Genomic DNA, 23,526 nt, shown 5'->3' with positions numbered 1-23,526 from the left:
CCTTGACCGCAAACCAAAGCACGAGGACAAGCAAACCAAGGCTAATCTGCATGCAGTTCCCGATGTGCAGGGAAACACAAAACATGATGCAAAAGAGTGGATGGTATGCAAAAAGCATGGGGTCAAATCAAGGATTAGCCCGTCCTATTCATGTTTGATGATTGTGCAACCGATAATTTCATCTCTATTCAGATGGCAGCTGCCTTGGGTATTGAGGTTGAGAGCATGGGACCTCAGATTGAAGCAGAAGCTGCCTTTGTTGGTAAAGAGGTGCAGGTTACCCCACTGATAGGGAAGTTGCGCATACATATCCAGGGTTACCTTGATAATGAGCATTTCTTAGTTGCACCACTTAATGGATGTGATGTATTGCAGGGCAAGCCATGGCATCATAGGCTTGAGCCCCGCAAAGAGTACAAGACAAATACGATTTCTTTTATGCATCGAGGCCGCATGCATTTCATTGATGCTGGCAAGGAAGGGGATTCCATTCCACTTGTATCTCACATCCAGATTAATAAAGCAATGAAAAAGAGTCTTTCTGCGTACTTGGTTTTTGTTCGTGATAGCATTGTACCAAATCATCAAAATGTGGATGCTATGACTTACGATAGGCTGAATTTTCTTCATGCATTCAACGATTGTTTTCCTGATGCATTGCCAGGTGAATTACCTTCCCAAAGGCCTGAGGATCATCGCATAGATCTTGTTCCAGGCAATTCTCCACCTAACAAACTCGCATACCGCGTGAGTGCCGCACAACAAGAAGAGATCATGAAGCAAGTAAATGAGCTTTTAGAGAGAGGTTTGGTTCAGCCAAGTTCCTCACCTTATTGCTCTCCCGTGCTTCTTGTTCAAAAGAAAGACGGGTCATTCCGCATGTGTGTGGACTATAGAGCTTTAAATAAGCTTACCATCAAGAATAGATTCCCAATTCCGCGTATTGATGACATTTTGGATAAGCTTGATGGTTCGGCTTGTTTCAGCCGTCTTGATTTGAAGAGTGGTTATCACCAAATACGAGTGGTGCCACAAGATGTCCATAAAACTGCATTCAGGACAGCTTTTGGATTATTTGAATTTTTGGTGATGCCTTTTGGTCTCACCAATACTCCTGCCACATTTAATCTTATGATGGATAGGATATTCCGATCCCATCGCAAATTCAGAGGAGTATTCTTTGATGACATCTTGGTTTTCTCCAAGAATGAGCAGGAACATAGAACTCATTTGGTCACAGTGTTCGAAGAGCTGCGAAAGCATTAACTTTTCATTAATGCCAAGAAAAGTGAGTTCTTCCTTTCAGAGATACATTATTTGGGTCACATTGTATCCAAGGATGGAGTAACAATGGATCCTGCAAAGATAGAAACCATTCGGAATTGGCCAGAATTGCAAAACGTACATCAAGTAAGTAGTTTTCTGGGATTATGTTCATATTATAGGCGTTTCATAAGGCATTTTGCTATGATAGCCTCCTCTCTACATGATCTCACAAAGAAGAAAACCACTTTCAAATGGACTCCAAAAGAACAGGATGCCTTCTTGCAGCTCAAGCATGCTCTCATATGTGGACCCGTATTGATTGTTTCTGACTTCAAAGGTCATTCGTAGTGGAATGTGATGCTTGTGGCGATTGTATAGGGGCTGTCCTAAATCAAGAAGGGCATGCAGTTGCATATGAGAGCTGTCGTTTGCATGATGCTGAGTTTCATATGGATATCTATGAGAAAGAGCTCTTGGCTGTAATTCATGCCTTAAAGATATGTAAACATTATCTTCTTGGGGCTGAATTTGTAGTCAAGACCGATCATCAAAGCTTGAGATACTTTCTATCTCAAAAAAAGTTTTCGGAGAAGCAGATGAGAATGGCAAACTTTCTTTCCATGTTTCATTTTCAGATTGTGCATACTCCGGAAAAGAAAAATGTGGTGGCAGATGCATTATCTAGGAGGCCTTATGTGGCTGCAGTTTCAGTGGCCTCTCATGGCGACTCGTCTGCTATGCGAGATTTGTATCATTTGGATGCTGATTTTTGCCATATATGGACTGATTTGATGGTTGGTCACTCACATGCCTCTTATGTTATCAACGAGGGTTATCTTATGAAGGATAATTGCCTATGTGTGGTGAAGGATTTGCGTCCAAAGGTTATGGAGGAATGTCACGCTCCACCTTATGCTGGTCAGAGGCATCATGCCCACTACACGCATGATTGAAAGATATTTCTTTTGGCCAAGCATGCGTAAAGACATTGAGGCATATGTACGTGCATGTATTATTTGCCAAAAGGTGAAATTTGACAGGCAAAAACCTCCAGGTTTGCTTCATCCATTGCCTATTCCCTCGCAACCTTGGGAAAGTATTACTATGGATTTTATTATGGACTTGCCTAGATCCCAGCATGGGAATGATGCTATTTGGACCATTGTGGACAGGTTTAGCAAGCAAGCTCATTTCTTGCCCGTCAAGAAAACCATTAAAGTTGATTTCTTATGCAAATCTATCTACTAGATCTAGCTCTTCAGGTCGGTTAGTCAGCATTGGTATACCGCCAACGCCTACTTGCTGAGGCCTTCAGCATGACCGTCTGTGATCCATTGAATCCAATCATGTTCTCGACGGTAATCGTAGTCCATCTCCATCACAGACCACAGAGTGAATAACTTTCTGTAAACAATAATAACCCAAGTCTCACTTATATAGTGGCTATTGCTACTATAAAGTCATCATAAATAGCAAGTATACTTGGTATTATTAACCATGAGCCTTAGCCGCCTGAATGAGCGTGCTTCCTCTAATCTAAGGGTTCCCCTAACCCTGCTGGATTAGACCACTAATCCTAAAGATTAGCACCAGGTACATAACAGCTATGCATTGTGCTAGATCTTTAGAAAACTCAATTAAATACTGGGCCAACTATGAATAAAGTGAGTGACTGTCACGTATTCCTCTTCCAATGCTGAAATGTGGTGCAATAGGAAGCCTTGAACTCATTTTGTGAATGGCTACTGTCGGGCTGAATTTACTACTATGCAAGACCTGATTCTCTCCCTTGGCTGGTAGACTTACAGAAGATGTGTAGAATGGTGGGAGAATTCAGAAGGGTCCTATTCATAGAAAGACTAGGCCAACTGAGCTGGACCACTTCATGTTAGTTGTGTAAACTTGCATTTCCCCACCACCTCCACCTTCTTCACAAAGTGTATGGTCCACAAGGCCATCCGTAGACCACATAATGGCCGGGCCCAGGATTCGATGAGATCTCGCACACATTCACGGACTTACCTACCATTGGAGGTGAACACTCTCTCACAGAGTAATCTGGTTCTCTGATAAGCCTTTTAAATCTGTTCCATCATAAGAGTCTTCAAAATTGAAGAATAAATGGATTTGTGCCGAATTTACCTCTTTTCCATGGTTGTGTAGTGGTAGGGCACCCTCTCACAGCTTCAAAACAGTCCAGACGCTATTATGGAATTTTTAAATTAGCCCTAGAACAGGCCAACCAGAAGTGGAACTCGGCTGAGGAGCAGTAGGGCAAACATTTAGAGTGATTAAGCTTAAGAAAGAGGCCCAAAACCAGTCCCAATAACTAGGTAACGAGGTAGAGAGCAAGAGGCAAAAGGTAGAATGAAAATAGCATATCTAGGAGAGAGAGAAGTAGGATGTTCATTCTAGATGCTTTCTCCATACTCTTTGCACATGCATTCAACCACTTGTCAGCTGTTTTTGGAGGCCACTCATGCCCATACACATGGCCCAAGTTTGGGAAAACCACCCTTTATTATTGAAGGGGCACCTAAAGTATAAGTTGTCTGCTCTGTTTATTATTTGTTCTTGGGTTTTTAGTGTAGTCTGAAACCCACACCTTTCACATTAGTTATAAAGTAGAAGCTGGAGGTCTGCATTGGATAGGTGACAGATGATGGCGGCCTTGTACGGGTGAACATAGCTGTGGCCGGGGAAGTGGATGTCCACAATACACCCTAGCTCGCTGACAAGTGCGGTTTGCAAGAAGTCGCAGATCTGTCCACGGGCTGGTCTGCTACTGATAAATTTGCAGATCAGTGTAGTAGCCTGAAGAGAGGCCACAGTTGAGGCGAAAAGTTGGAGGTCCGCATCAGATATGTAACAGGTGTTGACAGCCTCAGACGGGGTGGATGGAGTGGAAGGGGAAGAAGGACGGAGGCGTATGGGACCAGGAAAATGAAATAAAAAAGGGGTGCGTGGACAAAAAAAAGAGGGAAAAATGGAGGGGAGGCCGGTGAAAGCAGATGAAGCTGGGCGTGGGTTCGCCCCGCGGGGTGGGGGGGGGTTTACATGAAGAAGGGGGGAGCAAGTGGAAGTGAGGAAGAGGTGGAGGGGATGGTGAAGAGGCATCGGAGACGGGCAGAGGTGGTGGAGGAGGGGGGAGGGGGCTGGCCGAAGCACAGGAGAGCGGAGATGGGTGCCCACAAGCAGGTTAAGGAGCGGAAAAAGGGGGGGCTGGAGAAATGGTTGGAGGAACAAAAAATGGAAAAAAAGGTAGAGATGGGAAAAATCTTAGAGAGAGAGAGATGCGAACAGCAGGGAAAGAAGGTGGAATGACTTAGGGATGCAGGTGCAAGGCTAGCTGGCCTGGGTGTGAAGGGGTGGGGGAAGGGTGCTGCTGCACATACGGGAGATTCAGCGGTTTCAGTGTGTGGAATTGGGAGTGAGGTAGTTTGCTGGTGTGTTGGGCTGTGGTAGAGACTTTAGGGCTTCTAAAGATGGGAAATGACAGCAGTTGATAAGTATAGCATTAAGTATGCAGTTTATGCTCTGCATCATGAAGTTGATGTTAATAAAGCTCTGTGAGTAGGCACATATGAAACGAAGACAGACTGCACTCATCAAACTTGAGACAGAGTGCACATGAATTTAGGTGCACCTGCCAAGTCTTGCAAACAGCCTAAAGTTTCATTGGTAAATTTGTGTAGTAGACTGTTGCCAGCTGCAGCTAAGATTTCTTTTGAAATCATGTGAAAAGTTTTAATTGTGGATTCTGTAAAACATCTGTGTTTTTGTTGCGCCATTATTATTGATGCTGGAGCTTATGTTGCATATGTGCTGCAGGTGCTCCTGAGAAGGTTGAAGGGACAAGGCTTTAATGTTATTGGTGCTCTGGCCACCGACATCAGTTCTCTGTGTGAGGTAGACCTTACTGTGCCCACATAATTGAAGTCTTTTTTAGTATCCAAGATAGCCACAATTTTGGTTAAATGTGTCAATGTTCCGATACAAATTACCAAACATGTCTTAGATCTTACAGATGCATATACTCATTCGACTTACATGCACACTCACATGATGTGGAAGTAGCTAGATGCCCAATTTCATGAAAGGGACCCCTTGGTTTCCCCACCTCTGCCTCTCCCTTTTCCAGTGCCCTTGACAGGAGCCCCTGATGAAACTAATGGTGTTAACAGCCAGTTTGGTTCCCTCCATCTTTGACTCTGTCCCTTTCCCTTCCCGTCCCGGAGCTGGCTTCTTCTCTATGGGCATGCAAATTTTCTTACTGTGTGGCCAGCCATGGAGGAATCTCCCCTCTTCGTTTCTTGATTTTTCCTACTTTGGAGGGCTCGCAATCATCTTGACTTGCAAAAAATCTGAAACGTTTTATGTTTTGGAGAACTTTGTTTTCCTTCTGATGGCATGGAAAACGTAGGCAGGGTGCTGCTGCTGCATCCAGTATAATAGATGAAAATTGCTCAAACACATTTAGTTGCATCAAAAGTTGTGTTATGTTCTATTTGAAACAACTATATCTTTTTGAACTAACAGGTCTTGCTGGGACATCATGGATTACTCAGTGGGCGAAGTTTTGAGTCGCAAGCAGCCCTTCACGCACTTCATACTATCATGCAGACCATACCGATGGAGTTTTTTCCAATCTTTCTTCATGTATTGGACTTATAATTATAATATATATATTTTATGCCCTTTTGGTTCCAGATGCTCTTTATTGCTTGCTGAGGATTTCAAATTTTGAAGTATTTGCTGATGGGTTTTGTTCTTGCAGGCTTTGGAAGGCTTGATTGATAGGCGTGCTCATGATTTACTCAGCGAACATGATATCAAGGTATCTTTTGAAATACGGAGTATCTGATGGCATGTGATATATGCTATGCATGAAGGAGTTGACGATTTGAAGCTTCGTGAATAGACTCTCATGGAATCAAGATTGCACTTTGGTTTTTGTTAAGTTTGGGAAATAAGGCAAACTTTCCATTGGTGTATCTTTCTGCCATATTTGCAGACATGCAGATTTCTTTTGTCCAAGTTATGTCTAGATGGTTTTTATTGACCCTTCTATCCAAAGCAGTGCGATTTTCCAAACCATCTATTTTGTGCGTGCACGTTCTTTAGTGCTATCTCCATCATGGCTGAGTCTCTTTATTCTCGCTTCTGATCCCGGCTCAAAAAACAAAAAATGAAAAATTCTCTTCATGTGTAAACTTGCTCCTACTCTTAGCCGCCGATGACATGAGTGGGGAGTCATAGCACATAGTCTATGCTATGCATGATGGAGTGAGTAGACTCTCATGGAGCCAACATTGCACTTTGGTTTTTGTCAAGTTTTGAAATAACGATAACTTTCCATTTCTATAACTTTTGGAGTCTGGAGTATCTGATTGTTTTGTATGCTGTGATTGAACAATGTATAATGCATTTTTCTCAGAAATGGATCTCCTCGTGAATGTAGGTTCGCCACCCCACAGCACGCCTTTCCCCGTCCATTTTTCCCATAACCACTATTCTTCGGGCCAAGAAGACCCCTTTCGTTATAGAATTCCACCAACCAGATTATGTTTGTTCCTCCAGGAGGAGTAGGATCAGGAGTGTCCTGCAAGGCAATTCCATAATGAGTGTGGATAGTAGCCTTTGGGATGAAAGAACATGCTAACCTGAAATATAGACAAGAGGTGCTGCATGACATTTTCCAGATGCATGTCTGTAAGACCGTGCGACAGGCGATCTAGGCTGAAGAATTAGGAGTATAAGTAACTCTGTACTTGAAGGTAAGCTGTGCTTAAACTTATCCATTGTGGTGCATATATCCTGTAGAATAGTTGGCCAGAGAAAATGGAAGAGCATGCACACGAATAGGTGATTAAGCTGTTGAATTCGGGCTTTTCAATTTATTTCTCACTGAAAACTGTCGAGGTAGTTGACATCTCATACTAGTTGAATCTTGGTCCTTGGTGGGCCGCTTTAAGTGCGATTGTCTCCTTGAGCCACCAGAGTTTGGGTAATTGAACCATTGTTAGGGCTGTGGTGCATGTCCCAGTGGCACTGCCTTTGGAACCTCTCGGCAATGCAACTTGTACAACCCCACACCCCCCCCACCCCCGGCCCCCAAAAAAAATTCCTTCCCCGTTCTTGTAGTTGTGATATTGGTTGCCTGCCCTGAGGCCATTTTACATGGCTTCTTGTAAGGTGATTAGAACTTGTGGCCTCGGCCACAATTTCAATGGGTGGTCAGTGGGGATTGAACTCAGCATCTCTCCCGTCCGAGTTCTAAACCCGCACTGCTGGGTTATGCGCCTGCTAGCTGCAATGCAACAGGTTTGGCGAAGGATCCCAAGTCTTTTTACGGAGGAACGCGTGCGATCACTTTATTTCATGGGGAGCTGTTGCTGGGAGATGGAGATGGCTTGAGAATTTCTCTACCAGGAGGAGTGCACATGCCTAGCTTTCTTCTTGGAGTTCCATTGAATTATAATCGTTCAGGTGTGACGGGTACACGACTCCGTGGGTGACTATATCTTGAGAATCCTGCAGGGAGCTGATCAGTAGCCTCATAGCATGACAGGTTTGGAGGGCACGTGTGATGAGACCATGTGGGCCATCTAGACAGAACTCGTTCACTCTCGGCAGTTGATAGTAGCACTTTGACTATGGCTTTAGGGGCATGCAGAAATGGAGGGCAGCTTTCTTGCACATCTGCAGCCTGGGACCCTTCCTGTCTGCAGGGTTGGATGGGATCATATTGTGTTTAAGGCCCCTTAATGTGGCCAGCATTGAATCTGTCTTTTTGGTGTGTTTTTTTTGAAAATTTTTCTTTTGTAGAGAGAAAAAGGAAAAGAAACAGAAAAAGGGTACATACCTTTTTTCCAAAAGGATCTATTCCTCCAAGAAAAAAGAAATAAAAAGAAAAAACGATTTTGTGCACACATTCAGGGGTCTTTGTCAAAAGTATTCACATGCAGATCAATATGGATCATAGACTGAAAGCACATTTTTGGGATTATCATGCCAGATATTCAACACATCTCCGGGAACTCTATCAACTGAACAGGGTGTTTATATTGCGGAAGTTGTTGCAGACAAAAATGTAAAGCATGCGAAAGGACGGTTCAAAATGTATGATGATGGTGATCAGGTGTGCTGGAGAAAACACCAACTTTTGGCATGTGTTGCGATCTCATATCTATATCTTAGCTGAGAGAGGTGTTTTGTTTGCATTTTTCTGTGGTCCCTTGCTTTGATTTTATTAGCTTGTATTTATTTTTGTTTGAAGTAGTCTAGTGCAAAAATAATGCTTGATACGTGTGTCTTTTTAAGGAGCCTGTCAAAAGCATTTTACAACCACGGCAGGCATCCTTAAAAAAAGAAGGACCAACTTCAGGAAAGAAGGATGCTTCTAAAGCTTTGAAGAAGCCTGGTACAGTCATCTTAACCTTAAGTTATTCAATCTAAGCTAAGTATGTATGACTGGGTGTTGTGGAATTTTCGTGCTTAATTAAATGGATAAATTTTATGTGTACTTGTGCTTGACAAAGCCTTTCAAAGCTTAATTTATGCTATATTTTGTATGTGTAGTTGCACTTAATTTATTGGATGCATTTTTGTATGAAAACTTGTTACTTGAAGAAGCCTTACAAAGCTCAAAGGAGAGTCTAAGGTTGAATAGTTTTTATGCCTTTTTTAGGTGAGACTGATAAAGCAAAGTCAGCTAAAGAAGAGGCACGAGAATTGCAGTTGAAGGAAGAGGCAGATGTCCGGGAAAAGGTTTACTGTATCGAACAGAATCTCTCTCTGGGTCTCAAAGCTCTTGGTAAAGTGGTTTCAGGAAATCCAATTATTGCACACGAGGAACTTCCCTACCTGGTTAGTGTATTTTGGCTGTTGCATGCATGTGGAGTTTCAAAAGATTATGCCACTATCAAGAAAAGAACAGCTTTACACTTTTGCAAAAGCTCAGCACACAGTGCAGTAAAACCAATGGATAGGCATTAAAAGATCTCCCTCTCACCCTTCTTGTTCTCCTCTTTCTACAGTTTTGATGGTAAAAATATTATCTAAGTGGCATCTTGTTATTATTACCGATGATAATGCCTCAGTGTGGCTCATCCCCTTCCTTGAGGTGCAAACCTTTGTGATCTGTCCAATACTCATGGCTCTCCCATGGCTACATTTCCTCCTTCAAAAGATTATACTACTATTAAGAAAAGAATAGCTTTACACTTTCACAAAAGCTGAGAAAACACAGTGCAGTAAAACCAATGGATAGGCATTAAAAGATCCCCCTCTTACCCTTCTTCTTCGCCTCTTTCTATTGTTTTGTCAGTAAAAAACTTCTCTAAGTTGCATTTTGTGAATAATATTGATAATAATGCCACAGTGTGGCTCATCCCCTTCCTTGAGTTGCAACCCTTGTGTGATCTATCCAGTGCTCATGGCTCTCCAGTGGCTGCATTTGCTCTGTTCAAAGAGCTCACATTGGGGCAAGAAAATTAATGTATATTGTAGTCTTGAAGCTCAAAATGGTCACAGGCATCTAATGGGTGTGTCATCACAGACTCTATACTGATTTGAACTGTATTATTATGTCAGGCTGAACAGGTCACACCATTGTTGAGGTCTCCGATTGTTAGCATGGAGGCATATGGAGCAATGGTGGAGCTCGCAGGGTGTGTTGCACCTTCATTAAGACACCTTGCGACTGATCTGGCAGCTGCTTTAACTATCATATCCACATCACACATTTCTATCCTGCAAGATCTTGTAAATATCTCCAAAGGGCCTGATACACATAAGAGGAAGCCGACAGTTATAGAACGTGTTGTTGCAGGCTTTGTTGTTGCTTGCAAAGAGGGTCCACTCCCTGCACCTTCCTTTGCCTTTGTGTTCCCGGTATGATGCAAGTCTCTCTTTGTATCGTAATGTGATAAGAATGTATTCAGTGTGAGGTTTACATATACTTTATTTAAGAAGCATTGATGTCTCTCTTCTGCAACCTTCCACCCTCTTATTTCTTTTGGCCCCTGGCAGATCATGGAGCAAGTTTTGGCATCACCCAAGAAGACAAATCTTCATGATGATTTGCTGGAAGTCATGTCTCTTCACACGTCCCCTGTTATGACGTTACCAAGGATAAAGATGCTGGAGGTTCATGCTTTTTGAATTATCTACTGTTATGTTTTATTGATTTTTTTTTTGGTAAAGAACAGGATTGTCCTTGCACTTTCGCCCTCTGATTGCTCCTGCCCCTCCTCCTCCTCTTTCTTCTTCTTCTCCTGGTCTTGGCTTCTTCTTTTCCTGCTGCTCCTATTCCTGTCTCCTCCATCTCCTCCTCCTCCTCCTCCTCCTCCCTCTTCCTCTTCCTTACCCTTTTTCTCTCTTGCTTCTTGCTCTTCTCCTTGTGCGAGGAGAACAAGATGTGCCAATTTTTGTTCACTAGAGGTCGAGATGGAGGAGCACTATCTTCTCAGATGTACTATGAGATACAAGGGAGGTTTCATTGCCTCTTCAGGGAGGCATTTGGTCCACTGTCTTGCATCATTGACTTCCTAGACCAATGGTGCCTTGGACTGTATCTGATGGAGTTGTGTCACCATAGAGTTCAGCTATGCAGGGAAGCACAGTTACAGACCCCAGATACCTCACAGCTCTTCATCACAAGCTTCTTTCATCCGACCCCGGATGGAGGCCCCCTCCAGCAACCAGACCTGGATGATCCTACCCAACTGGTCATGGAGTGCACCCTAGCAGTACCACCCCACCTCCCAGGTGTCTCCTCAGACAGCGATCCAGGCGCAGCAAGATAGACGCTTGAGACCCTCATCTCCTCAGACAGCGATCCAGGTGCAGCAAGCTAGACGCTCGAGACCCTCATCTCCTCAGACAGCGATCCAGGTGCAGCGAGCTAGACCCACTGGTCTGAGGAGATGCCTCACTCGAGATCCTCCTGAGACACAAGAGGACCCCACTGTCTGTGGAGGGGTACTCCTGTGTCTCTGGAGGATCCACAGACAGCGGACGTGGAGAGCCTCCATGCAGACATTGATATCGAGGACCTCCTGTTGTATCATTGCATCATTGACATTCTCATGGATGTTTTTTTTCCTTCAGTTCTAATCGGTTTTCTTCTTTATGTTTTTTCCCATGAGCCAGTCACTTCATGGATACATTGTAACACTTTTGGTCTCATAGACCCTTAGGTCTTTTGTAAACGTTAATAGAACTCTCTCTCTCTCTCTCTCTCGGTATCCTGACCCTGGACACTGGACATCATTCATGGCATTGACCTGCACATCCCGATCCTGCTTTAGCCGCACCTGTGAACTGTGGGCAGACAATGGCGACTTCCCCCCCTACTACATGTAACAACAAGCGAAGGGGCCAATAGGGTAAGCTGAAGGAATGATTGCAGGAACTAGATACACATAACCCGAAGCCCTTGATGGCCCCTAAAATATAGTTATGGATTCTCACAATAAGAGACATGCTCCTGCAACGAAAAGAGGAAATAACGGGGATGAATTTAGAGTTCCAAAAACAGACGGAAGCGAGCATTTCATCTTTCAAAGTGGAGCTCCAAACTCAATTGCAGAAAGAGTTCTTTGAGTCCAAAGAAACATGGGTCAAACAACAAACGAAGGATGCAATTGACACATGAAGGACGGGCTGCACCTTGGAACTGGGGGAACTCTGGTTGGAGTTTTAGGTGCTTAAGGCCTTCCTTAAATAAAATCTATTGGAAGAAGGTGATGTTTTGGCACGGACTGCACTTGCAAGAGCAGTTGAAAGTGGCTAATGCAAGCTCCAGGATGGCTTGGAAAAGGCGGAAAAGGCCATTGAAATTGGGAAGGAGGACCTCCGGAAGGATATCGACGCAACTTCTCGTTGGGTAGAAGTTGCCAAGAAGATTTGGATGCCACATCCAAGTCACGAAGAAACAAAAACCAGTCCACACTTCCCAAAACACCATCTGATGGTCTTTTTAGAGGAAGAAAAGTGAAAGAAATCACGTGCATTGCATGTCCAGCTAGTGATGACTGGGTTGCTACCGAGAAACTCCCCAAGGGAAGATGGGAAAAGCCTTATGTAAACAAATGGGTTTAGTGGGATATCTTATATGGATGTATGGAGGGCAGGGAAGGATCTCAATAAAGAAAGGCCCTTGCTTTCCTCCTGTGGGGGCCGGCTATCTCAAAGAAATCCCCTGTGACTATTGCCGGCCTGGGTCTAGAATGAAGCTCTGGCATGGTACCTATACTCCACCCTCCTCTTCTCTATAGATCTAATCTCCATGCGAGTGGCAGCAGGCTGACTCTCAATCCACGGGCTATCTGGGGAACTCTCCTGAAGCTGATGTAAAGAAGCCAGACCCCTCCTCAGACTCCTCTCTTGCTCCCGAAATCCCTCCAATCTGCTCTGGGTTGCCTCCTTAAAGAAACTGCTGATCTCCCCTAGTCCCACATCCAATGTGCATGCAGCAGAGCCTGAGATAAAGTCCATTCGCGCCCATATCTGCTCTATCCTGCTGCAGATCTTGGGGTCCTAGAGCTCGCATGCCTGTCCTGCCTCCAGGGGTCCTCTAAGGATAGAGTAACCGGGGCATGATCTGAAAAAGTATTGCCTGCCAAGATACTGATCATGCCCCCACGGCTGCAAGCCCACTCATCAACATAACGAAAGTGGAAAGGGGAGGGGGGAAGGGCAGGTGCAGAGGAAGGGGAGGGAGCTGGGCAGGGAGGCGCAGAGAGGGAGAAAGGCGGCGCGCACAGACGCGAAGGTGGGGAACGGGGCAGGGTGGGTGAAGGAGGGGCGGAGAAGATGCCAGGGGGGGGTGCAGACAGGTGTGAAGGGGGAGTGGAGAAGAAGGCTGGGGGGGCGGGGGGGGGGGGGGTAGCGGGCACAGACAAACTCAAATGGGGAAGGGGGCAGGACGCAGGCACAGTGGGGGGGAGCTCAGAGAGTGCAAACGACTGAATCTTCTACTCCTTTGCTGCGGGAAGATTTTACCAAGTAGGAGCCACACTTTTTGGTCTCTCTCTTCTTTTTCTGTCCTTTTCTCTCCCCTTTTTTCCTTCTTTTCTTCTCTCCTTCCTTTGTAATTCCTTCAAGTTGTGTCTGCTCAGTGAAATAGTTTTATTTTCAGAACTTTGTGGTTCATTTTTTTCCTTGAGGACAAATTTCTAAATAAGACCTTTCAGTGCTCTATGTGCACGCACTAAAAAGAGCTGGTGATACAGGTCTTGTATCATTTACTTGGTTGCATACCTGCATATCAGAGTAAGATACAACCAGTGCTTTGTGAGCTTTGTGCAGGTTTGAAGCCAGAACAGCTAGTTGAGGTAAACCCTTTAGCAGTTGAGGATATTCAATTGAAAAGATTAAAGGGTTTATTGAGGTTTGATTTTTTAAATTGCTGTTGCAGGCGCTTGTGGGAGTATACTCTCAGCAGGCGCATGTGAGGGCTGCATGCCTGTTTGCAATCAAGTTTGTGCCGGCCTTGAAAAAGCGAGCAGTCTCACATGATTCCATTTTGGCAACCACCATATGGATGTCACTCCATGACCCAGAGCAGGTTTTTATGACTATGGCACTAAACTTTGGCATTAAAAAACACTTGGACTGTTCAGAAATACTGGTTATTGATCACAACATGTTCATAGCCATAAATTGATTGGAGTACTTTGTATTATTTTGAGGGTATGTTCTCTGAGTTAATGTCTGAAATAATATTTTTATAGAATTTTTCTTTGTTGCTGTTCTTGCAGTCCAATGCTGAGGCAGCAGAAGAAGTATGGGACCTGTACAATCATGATTTGGGAAATGATTTCACTGGCCTTTTCACAGCTTTATCACATGTAAATTATAGCATTAGACTGGCTGCTTCACAAGGATTGGCTGCTGCCATGGATGAGTTCCCTAGCAGTGTACAGGTGAGATATAATTGCTAAGCTGCTGTTATCTGCTCCACATTCTGGATTCCAGTCTTTTTCAGCAATGATTATTAAGTATAGGCATAAACTTTGAGCTTCTATGATGCAGGAAACCCTATCAACACTGTTTTCTCTATACGTAAAGTATCTCCCTACCGTTAATGGTGAAGTAGATCCGACCTGGCCTGCAAGGCAAGGGGTGGCACTTGCATTGTGTGCATCTGCAGATGTTCTAACAATGAAGGATCTTCCTGTGGTGGCAACGTTTCTTATATCTCGGGCTCTGGTTTGTTCTCTTCCTTGATTGGGTTTTGGAACTATGTAGAGGAGCAATGCATTTCATTTGTCTTGCACCATAATACGAATTTTTTGTGGTAGCTGGCTTGAATTCCTCTATACATATGACTGATGTGAGCTTTTTTGATCGTGAACTTGAGCAGGCTGATATCAACATGGAGGTGCGAGCAAGAATGGTGGATGCTGGTATTGCAATTATCGACAAGCAAGGAAAAGATAATGTTGGCCTTCTACTGCCTATTTTTGAGAACTATCTGGACAAAAAGGTGGGTTTCCTCTTGCCAGAACATACATTTCACTGCAACACTTGAGGTGATAATTACTCAATGAACTAAGCATCTTGTACTTGCAATTTTGACTGCCATGTTTGTTTGTCAGGCTGCTGATGAAGAACAATATGATCTAGTTCGTGAGGGTGTTGTTGTTTTTATGGGTGCACTTGCAAAGCATCTATCGATGGTAAGCTTTCAAGAAACATTATACTTTGAATTGAGTTGCCATGCTTCCTTTTGTCCCTTACCATTATCAACGATGCAGAATGACCCAAAAGTTTCAGTCATAGTGGAGAAGCTACTGGAGGTTCTGAAGACTCCATCGGAGTCTGTGCAGCGGGCTGTGTCTGATTGTTTACCTCCTCTCATGCAGTCTCAACAGGTAAGTGATGGAAATGATGTTCATGTTTTAGTCTTAGGTAAACACTGGTCTCTTGTTACATACTTGATATGGCCTGCACATGTGCATTGCCAGGAAAATGCACAGGTTCTTCTTTCCAGGTTATTAAAACAAATGATGCAAAGTGAGAAATATGGAGAGCGTCGTGGTGCAGCTTTTGGATTGGCTGGTGTTGTTAAAGGTTTAGGCCTTTCCAGCCTTAAAAAATACGGCGTTATGGATGCACTCAAAGCTGGAGTAGAAGACAGGTTTTTTTTTCTCTTGATTCATGTCTATAACTGTCCATTTCCAGTAGTTCTTGAAACACGTGCCTTTCAATCCTCTTGAGGGTCATTGCCTGGTTTGAGGCTCCATTCATAGGATAACGCCGATGGTTTGCCCATATCTCATATCTATTTCCCACTCAACGATCTCAAGATTTTTTGTGGAATTGGACAGAAACTCAGCAAAGGCACGTGAAGGGGCATTGTTTGGTTTTGAATGCTTATGCGAGAAGCTTGGCAGGCTATTTGAACCGTAAGTCAAGTCTTTTGGAGAAGTGAGAAAATATTATAGCTTTTCTTTTGGAGAGATTAAAGATATGTAAATGCCAGTTTTCAAATTCTAGACCTGTGCATTGGCAAGCCAGGGTGAGACCACTCGGGCTAGAGCCCGCTAGCTTAGCTTAATGATGCTTTTGCAAAAAATACTCCCTTGAAGAAGTTCTGGTTTAGAATTCTTAAGGTAAGAGTTGATGTGTTGTTTCACAATGTGTCCCTTTGCAGGTATGTTATACATATTTTGCCGCTGCTACTGGTTTGCTTCTCTGACCAGGTAGTCGCAGTTCGCGAAGCAGCTGATTCTGCGGCAAGAGTAATAATGGCTCAGCTCAGTGGACAAGGAGTGAAGCTCGTTTTGCCAGCACTTCTAAAGGTGTGTAAGACATCAAGTATACATAATCAAGTGTGCTGGTAGACGATGCTTGCTATCTTGATTCAAGGCATGTGCTCCTTCTTTGAAGCAAAACGTTTTTAAAGGGTCTACACTTATCAGACGTCTAGTGCCAGTACAAGCTTTGAAAGCTTGCCTGAACCCTCGGCTGTCTATAATGCTCCAGTTAATGACTTCAAAATTATGTGCATTATATGCTGTAACCAGTGGTTGCTTCTTTCAGGGACTTGAAGACAAAGCTTGGCGCACAAAGCAAGGGAGTGTACAGCTGCTTGGCGCCATGGCATTTTGTGCTCCACGTCAATTATCTCAGTGTCTTCCAACAATAGTGCCGAAGCTGACTGAGGTTGTACCACTAATATTTGTCAAGCCAAAATTTTAAAGCTAACTGTAATTTTCAATTTTAAATCACAGCCGTAACTTAACACAACTTCTTGCAGGTTCTGACAGATACACACCCAAAGGTGCAGGCGGCTGCGCAAACTGCATTGCAGCAGGTACGGTAGTGCCTTGAAATGTTCCCCTGTAGAATAGGCTTCTTGCACGTTTTTGAGTCAAGCAATTTCTGCAGAGGGAACTTCTTTTCTAGCTTTCAGAGAGCTGGATAGTTTCTTATGGTTTTTGCAATTCATGTAGATTGGAAGTGTGATACGAAATCCAGAGATATCAGCACTGGTTGCAACACTTCTTTTGGGAATCTCTGATCCAAATGAGAACACAAAGCATTCTCTGGACGTTCTTTTGCAGGTATGAGCCACTGAGGATATGTAGTTATTTATTTTCCCGAAAATATTCAGTCCTGTATAAGCAGTTGAGATGGAAGAATGTGTGTAAGAATTGAAATCCTCTGACTTGAAAAATTGCTTGTAGACAACCTTTGTGAATACAGTTGATGCCCCATCATTGGCATTGATTGTCCCTATAGTTCATAGGGGACTGAGGGAACGAAGCTCTGAAACGAAGAAAAAAGGTGCTCAAATTGTTGGCAATATGTGCTCCCTTGTTACTGAGCCCAAAGATATGCTTCCTTATGTTCGATTGTTACTCCCTGAAGTCAAGAAGGTAAGTACTATCTTCTGAATGATGTAAAGGTGTTATCTTGGGACAGATTAATTGCGGATTCACATTGTCACCTGGATTCAAATGTCTCTTGGTATGCATCAGGTGCTTGTGGATCCAATCCCAGAAGTGCGTACTGTTGCAGCTAGAGCATTGGGTTCACTCATTAAAGGAATGGGGGAGGAGAATTTCAGGGACCTGGTGCCATGGTTGCTTGAAACTCTCAAATCGGAAACAAGTGGAGTAGAGAGATCTGGAGCTGCACAAGGATTGAGTGAGGTATATTTTAGAGGCAGATGTAACGCATCAAGTTTGTTTATGGAGTTGACTGTGAACTTGCAATTACTTCTGTTTACAGGTACTGGCAGCGCTAGGCACAGCGTACTTTGAATCCCTGCTTCCAGACATTATACAGAACTGCTCTCATCAACGAGCAGCTGTACGAGATGGCTATTTGACATTGTTCAAGGTAACCTTCTCATGTTATACATCGATCTTCTGGACTGTCCAGTATTTCACATACTATCTGCATTACGTGCTGTATATTTGCTCTTAATTTGATGTGCATGTGGTTTTAGGTAATTTTCCTTTTTAAGGCTTTTGAATGCCTTTTTTGTCTGGTTTACATGTGTTGGCTTCTTTCCATGTTTGCAGTATCTGCCAATTGCTTTGGGCCCAACTTTCCAAAAATATTTACAGCGAGTTTTGCCAGCCATATTAGATGGTAACTTGTGGTTTGATGTGGAGGGCATACAGTTTATGTGAAGCAATCTTTTGGTACAACCGATGAGTAATTTTGAATGACTTTCAGGGTTGGCTGACGAGAATGAGTCAGTAAGAGATGCTGCTTTAAGTGCTGGCCATGTGTTCGTTGAGCATTATGCAACTACGTGAGTGTTACCTTTCTCTCATCTCCAATGCTTTCCTATCTTGTTTAACCCGCAAGTCTGGATGCTGAAGAAGGCTGTTTTGTTTGAATGCTGCAACAGATCTCTTCCCCTTCTTCTACCTGCTGTTGAAGAAGGTATTTTCAATGACAATTGGCGTATTCGACAAAGCTCAGTGGAACTGTTAGGCGACCTACTTTTCAAGGTTTGAATCAACATTATAGTGAAATTTATCTGCTCAAAATCCATGTATGCACTTGTGCCTGATCTAGAAGTGAGATGAAGACTTTCCCTGAACATCTTGTCAACTCTTTTCAGGTGGCAGGAACCTCTGGGAAAGTTGTCCTTGAAGGTGGAAGTGATGATGAGGGTGCAAGCACAGAAGCTCATGGGCGTGCTATTGTGGATGTTCTTGGGAGAGAACGACGGAATGAGGTTCTTGCTGCAGTCTACATGGTTCGATCTGATGTGAGCCTGACAGTCAGACAGGTAATGTACATTGTATTTAGTAAACTCACATTGGAGTAGCTCATATCTGAATACATTCTCAAGTCATGGTTTGTTGCAGGCTGCTTTGCATGTATGGAAAACTGTGGTAGCTAACACTCCCAAGACCCTCAAGGAGATCATGCCAGTTTTGATGAGTACCCTTATTGCCTCACTTGCATCCACTTCATCAGAACGCCGTCAGGTAGCCTTGATTACTTAAAAAAGTTTGTTGCACTTGCAGAAGTGGCTGGATTTCTTAGATGCAAATGACTGCCTTTTCTGCTTTCCAGGTTGCTGGCCGGTCCCTTGGTGAACTAGTTCGCAAACTAGGAGACAGAGTGCTGCCTTCAATCATTCCTATACTTGCTCAAGGATTGCGAGATGCCAATGAAAGCACTCGGCAGGTTTGAATTTTCCCCGTTATTTCTGATGCTGAAAAGGTAAGGCTTGCTTGACTGTATAGAAATAGGCAATCGTATGAAAGCACTGTTTATAAGGTTGTCCCAAATTGTTGATCAATTGCGTAATTTAAACGGAGGCACAGATAAGGGGTTTACAAACCATGAGAGCTGGAGCTCCCACCTGTGCGCCTGTAACCCCCCCCCCCCCCCCCCCCCCCCCCCCCCCGTCCTTGGTGCAGCTGTGCGAAAGCTGCCCACCCCTGCCCCCTTGGCCTGCACCTCCCTTTCGCCCTTCACCCTATTTCTTCTGCAGCCCCCCCCCCCCCCCCCCCCCCCCCGCCCTCTGGCCGCCTGTGCCCGCCTCCCCTTTGCTTCGCCTCCTCCCCCTCACTCCTTCGCTCCTTCCACCACCCTCGATCGCCTCTGCCGTTTGACCGCCACTGCCCACATTCTCCCCTCCTGTCGCCTAGCTGCTCCCCCCACCATGCACGCCCTTGCCCAATCCTGCCTTCCTGACCCTATTCGCCACCCTTCCTCTCCTTCGCCGCCCATCCTCTTCTGTGCACTCCTCGCCGTTTCTAGCGCCCCTCCTCTGCTTGCCCCTACCTCTGCCCTGGCCTTCTCTTCCATCCTTTGTCCGCTTTTTCTCTGCACGCCAGGGTGTGTTCACCTTTTGCCACGAGTTGGCTCCTCTGGCCCTTACCACTTCAAGAGGACTCCATGGCAGCTGTCCCCGAGTGAGGCCACCGCCCCATACCATTTTTCCGAGGCGGACATCCAGCTCTGGCTTCTACAGTTGCCTCCCTTGAGGTCTTTTCCCTGGTTTGGAAGATCATCGGGAGGAGATGCCCTGCGCGGGGACAGATTTGGGATTTTCTCCAAGCAGCCCTCATTGGTGAGCCATGCAAAATCATCTATATCCATTTTCTTGGGCTTGGCTACTCTCAGGTGGAGTTTGACTCACCTGCAGTGACAGACCGAGTAATGCATCGAAGCCCCAATGTGGTATGCGACACTCATGCGTTTTTTGCTGGATGGCACCACAGCTTGGACCCAGCATCTGACCCCCTTGCAGGTGTTTCTGGCTTCCCAATACGACGGCTCGGCCTGAATTCTCGTCCTCAAGGCCTCCTCTGCTCGATTGGACAGATGTTTGTGCAGGTTCTGGAGCTCCTCCAGACTGCTGCCTTGTGGTAGCCAGGGCAGTGAGGATTCCTGCCATCAGAGTTTGCGTAGCCTCTCCGGAGGCTCTCTTGCAGGTTATTGCACTCCCCAGCTTACAGTAGGGCCTGTTGCTGCAGCAGGATGAGTATTTAGGACTCCCCGGACAGTGTTTCTTGTGTCAACAGATGGGGCACCTTGCTTGGGTTTGCTGGTGCTGCCGGGCCCGCTGAGGTCACCGCCCTGACCTCCCCTAGCCCTGCCTCAGGCTTCCCTGCCAGCACCACCCCCCCTTCCCTGCCCGGAGAGAGGGTGGCTGGTCAGCCTGACTTGAAGACACAGGGGGAGGTTGCTGACGGGTGGCAGCTGGTGCGTTGGCCCCACATACACCACTGCTAGTCCTTGCAAGAGCTCTTCTAGCCAAAACATCTGGCAGGCACAGCCCCCGAGGTAATGGTGCGTACTAGTAACTGTTATGAGCATTTATCTTCGGATCAAGAGGTGGGCTTCATAAATTCTGCTACACTAAAGATGACCATGTCCTACCAGATGTCTAATGCTTAGAACTGCGAATCACGGTTCCCATGCACTAGTAAGTAAGTGGAGTTGCAATCAGTCCCCTCTCCCGCCCACAAGCCTCTTCTGGTTGGAAGCACATGGGGCGAACTACATGTATACTAGAGAAGTACACCATCTTGGTCCTCGCGAGCCGGAAGTGCCCTGGGAGCCTTGGATGTGTTACTAGAGGAATCAATATCACTATCGTTTGTCGTGTCTTTGCCCTTTTTTTGAGATGAAGACTTGCGCTTGGTCTTGTCTGTCTTCTTGGGGGACAAACAATCCTTGGACAGACGTCCTCTCTTCCCACAAGAGAAGCAGTGACTCCGACCTTTCTTTTGAACTGGGGAAAGTGCCTTGTCAAAACTATTGAGAGATATCTTCATCTTACCCTATGAGACTAGGACTGACTCTTCCTCCAAAAGTAGGGAACTAAGATCATCGAAATCCACTTGAGTGGTTGTGACCTGGCATCTCAAAGATCGAGAAATCACATCATACTCCGGGGGAAGCTTGGTGAGGATAAGTGCAGCTAGCCGAGGAGAGGACAAAGCAGCACCCATCGCCAGTAATTGGCCATGGATAACCTTGGTCTTCATGAGGAACGACCGCATAGAATTGATTGCAGGAAATAACAAACCGTAGAGTTTCCCTTGCAAAGTAACTGCCCTCATCGACGAATCTCGAGCAAAGAGATCCTCCAATTTAGACCATACTTGATGAGCACTAGTGAGAGTTTGCACGGCCGGTGAGATCTCTTGTGTGATGGTCCACACTAGCACTGAATGCGCCTCGAATCATGATTCTCCCAGCCTTGTAATTCCACAAGGAATTCATCCTCTTGATCCTGAGTCCCTTCTCATTGCCCTGAACAATCTCCCACAAACGAACCAAATCGGTATTTGCAGCTTCCAATGGGCATAGTTGGGTCCGTTCAACTTGTCATCCTTGTTTGTACAGGGAGGAGCCATATCCACATCAACAAAGTGCACAGATCTCAGCACTCCACAACTCCTCTCGAGTGCTTTCGAACGAAGCAAGGCACCAGGACCAATCAGCCCCCTCTCAAATCTAAGAGAGAAAGAGGCTGGACAACAGCGAAACAGTCCTAGAACCACCGGGAACCTCCTATTGGAAGGGTAGGGACTCCTGGAGGAAGAAGAAGATGTAGAGCCACTTGTCTGGCAACACCACATGCAAGAAAACTCACCAACACCTTATGTTGGAGCAGAATTTGCAACCACAACTCCACAACTTGCTTCTGTAGAACAAAAACGCAGCCTTGAGGGCTGGCCGACAGCAAGAAGATGGCTGGACCAGAAAACGCAGCAAGGTACACAGTGCCACTGTTGATGCTAATCTACAGCCTGGAGAAGCAATGGAAGCAAATGCACAGCACAAAAGAAGACGGCGAGCAGATTGCAGTAGGATGGAGCAGCCTGAACCCAGGCAAATGATACCATGTTGGATAATTCAAAGGCGGAAGCATAAACTGAACAAGAGAGAGAGTAGAGAGAGCTTGTGGGCAAGATCACCTTTTATAATAGCAAATAGCTTTATAATGGCAATAGCCAGTAGTAGTGTTGAGCAATGTGCAAGGGATTGGATTGGTTACAAGTGAATATGAGGACCAACCTTGTATAGTGGAGGTGACCTAGCCGACTGCTTCAAGAAACAGGCCGACCTGCTCACGACTCACTACACGAGAAAAATAGATAAATGCCCATAAAATAGGCTCTGCCCAAATACACTCAGATGCACTGGTCCACACATGTAGCAGTGAAAGAATCCACTTGTCTGTGCTCTACCCTCAAGGTTTTTGGCCAAGAGGAGGACAACTAGGAGTGCAAGGGGACTATGTAGCGAAGCAAATCTCCAGCAGTCCACACACCACAGCAAGCCGCAACAGGATGCAGGAAATATCAATTCTCCATGCCTAGACCACCGTCTCCAAATCCACAATCCGGATGCAAAAATCTGTCGGCACAAACAGCTTCGAAAGGGGGGCAAAATGTTAGGACACCCAGGGGAAAATAGCCTAGATTGTTGGCGCGGATTTTGAGGTTGTCGCAACCACCGGTCGCCTCAATAGGGCATCTGCAACAACATTTTGTTTTCCAAGCGTATGATCTATGCTGAAATGAACATGGATAAGAAATTTGTCCATCTCATCTGCTTTTCTAATATCTTTTTGTGTAAGAAAATACCGAAGACTCTGATGATCAGTCTTGATAACAAAAGTGGCACCCAACAGATAGTGCTTCCATATGGTTAAGGCTTATACCATAGCAAGCAACTCTTTTTCGTAGATGCCATAACTTCTCTTAGCATCATGCAACTTCCGGCTCACACAGGCAACTGGTCGACCACCTTGATTCAAAACAGCGCTGATGCTTTCACCCAAAGCATCACAATGGACCTTAAGAGTCAAAAGGCTGACTAAGATACGGTATGTGCAAAATAATCTTCTTGCCGACTGCTTCCTTTAGCTCATTAAAAGCAGCTTCTTGCTTTCAGTCCAATGAAAATATACCCTCTTCTTGGTGAAGTCTTGCAAAGGACCGGCAATCTTTTGCAAAATGTCTCACATAAGTCCGATAGTAGGAACGTAGCCCAAGAAAGCTTCTTACCTCATGCACATCCTTAGGAGTTGGCCATTCTACAATAGCCTTCACTTTGTTGGGATCCATCATCCTCATGCCCTTGCGAATGATATGCCCCAAGTACTTGATTTTTTCTAAAAAGAACCCACTCTTTTTGGCATTTATGTACAACTTGTGCTTCCTCAATTCTTCAAATACCACAGTAAGATGTTCCTTTATGCTCCTCAATGGTCCTTGAAAACAAAATGATATCATCGAAGAAAGTTCCGCA

At 45.0% G+C, this 23,526-nt stretch overlaps 1 protein-coding gene across 2 annotated transcripts in view; it reads left to right on the top strand.

The window, feature by feature from the left end:
• Window positions 1–23,526, top strand: part of ILA (putative protein kinase regulator ILITHYIA) — a 93,580-nt gene that overhangs the window by 61,485 nt on the left and 8,569 nt on the right. For both annotated transcript variants that reach the window (XR_015265611.1, XM_086796548.1), the window contains exons 13-42: window positions 5,098–5,175; window positions 5,806–5,925; window positions 6,044–6,103; window positions 8,285–8,407; window positions 8,590–8,689; window positions 8,957–9,135; window positions 9,862–10,161; window positions 10,300–10,416; window positions 13,506–13,607; window positions 13,691–13,840; window positions 14,034–14,198; window positions 14,308–14,484; window positions 14,639–14,761; window positions 14,874–14,954; window positions 15,033–15,149; window positions 15,243–15,415; window positions 15,606–15,683; window positions 15,932–16,079; window positions 16,321–16,443; window positions 16,538–16,594; window positions 16,734–16,844; window positions 16,968–17,159; window positions 17,262–17,435; window positions 17,515–17,625; window positions 17,811–17,880; window positions 17,968–18,046; window positions 18,146–18,248; window positions 18,362–18,532; window positions 18,612–18,734; window positions 18,823–18,936. Coding sequence is in view for 1 of the 2 variants with exons in the window: in XM_086796548.1 (XP_086652674.1) it covers window positions 5,098–5,175; window positions 5,806–5,925; window positions 6,044–6,103; window positions 8,285–8,407; window positions 8,590–8,689; window positions 8,957–9,135; window positions 9,862–10,161; window positions 10,300–10,416; window positions 13,506–13,607; window positions 13,691–13,840; window positions 14,034–14,198; window positions 14,308–14,484; window positions 14,639–14,761; window positions 14,874–14,954; window positions 15,033–15,149; window positions 15,243–15,415; window positions 15,606–15,683; window positions 15,932–16,079; window positions 16,321–16,443; window positions 16,538–16,594; window positions 16,734–16,844; window positions 16,968–17,159; window positions 17,262–17,435; window positions 17,515–17,625; window positions 17,811–17,880; window positions 17,968–18,046; window positions 18,146–18,248; window positions 18,362–18,532; window positions 18,612–18,734; window positions 18,823–18,936 (3,819 nt within the window). In the remaining variant the exon portion in view is untranslated. The remainder of the gene's footprint in view (window positions 1–5,097; window positions 5,176–5,805; window positions 5,926–6,043; window positions 6,104–8,284; window positions 8,408–8,589; window positions 8,690–8,956; window positions 9,136–9,861; window positions 10,162–10,299; window positions 10,417–13,505; window positions 13,608–13,690; window positions 13,841–14,033; window positions 14,199–14,307; window positions 14,485–14,638; window positions 14,762–14,873; window positions 14,955–15,032; window positions 15,150–15,242; window positions 15,416–15,605; window positions 15,684–15,931; window positions 16,080–16,320; window positions 16,444–16,537; window positions 16,595–16,733; window positions 16,845–16,967; window positions 17,160–17,261; window positions 17,436–17,514; window positions 17,626–17,810; window positions 17,881–17,967; window positions 18,047–18,145; window positions 18,249–18,361; window positions 18,533–18,611; window positions 18,735–18,822; window positions 18,937–23,526) is intronic.

This window comes from Cibotium barometz, chromosome 64 (assembly GCF_041138505.1).
Source record: "Cibotium barometz isolate CiBa-2024 chromosome 64, ASM4113850v1, whole genome shotgun sequence".
NCBI classification, from domain to species: domain Eukaryota; kingdom Viridiplantae; phylum Streptophyta; class Polypodiopsida; order Cyatheales; family Cibotiaceae; genus Cibotium; species Cibotium barometz.
This window is presented reverse-complemented; position numbering and strand designations above follow the sequence as displayed.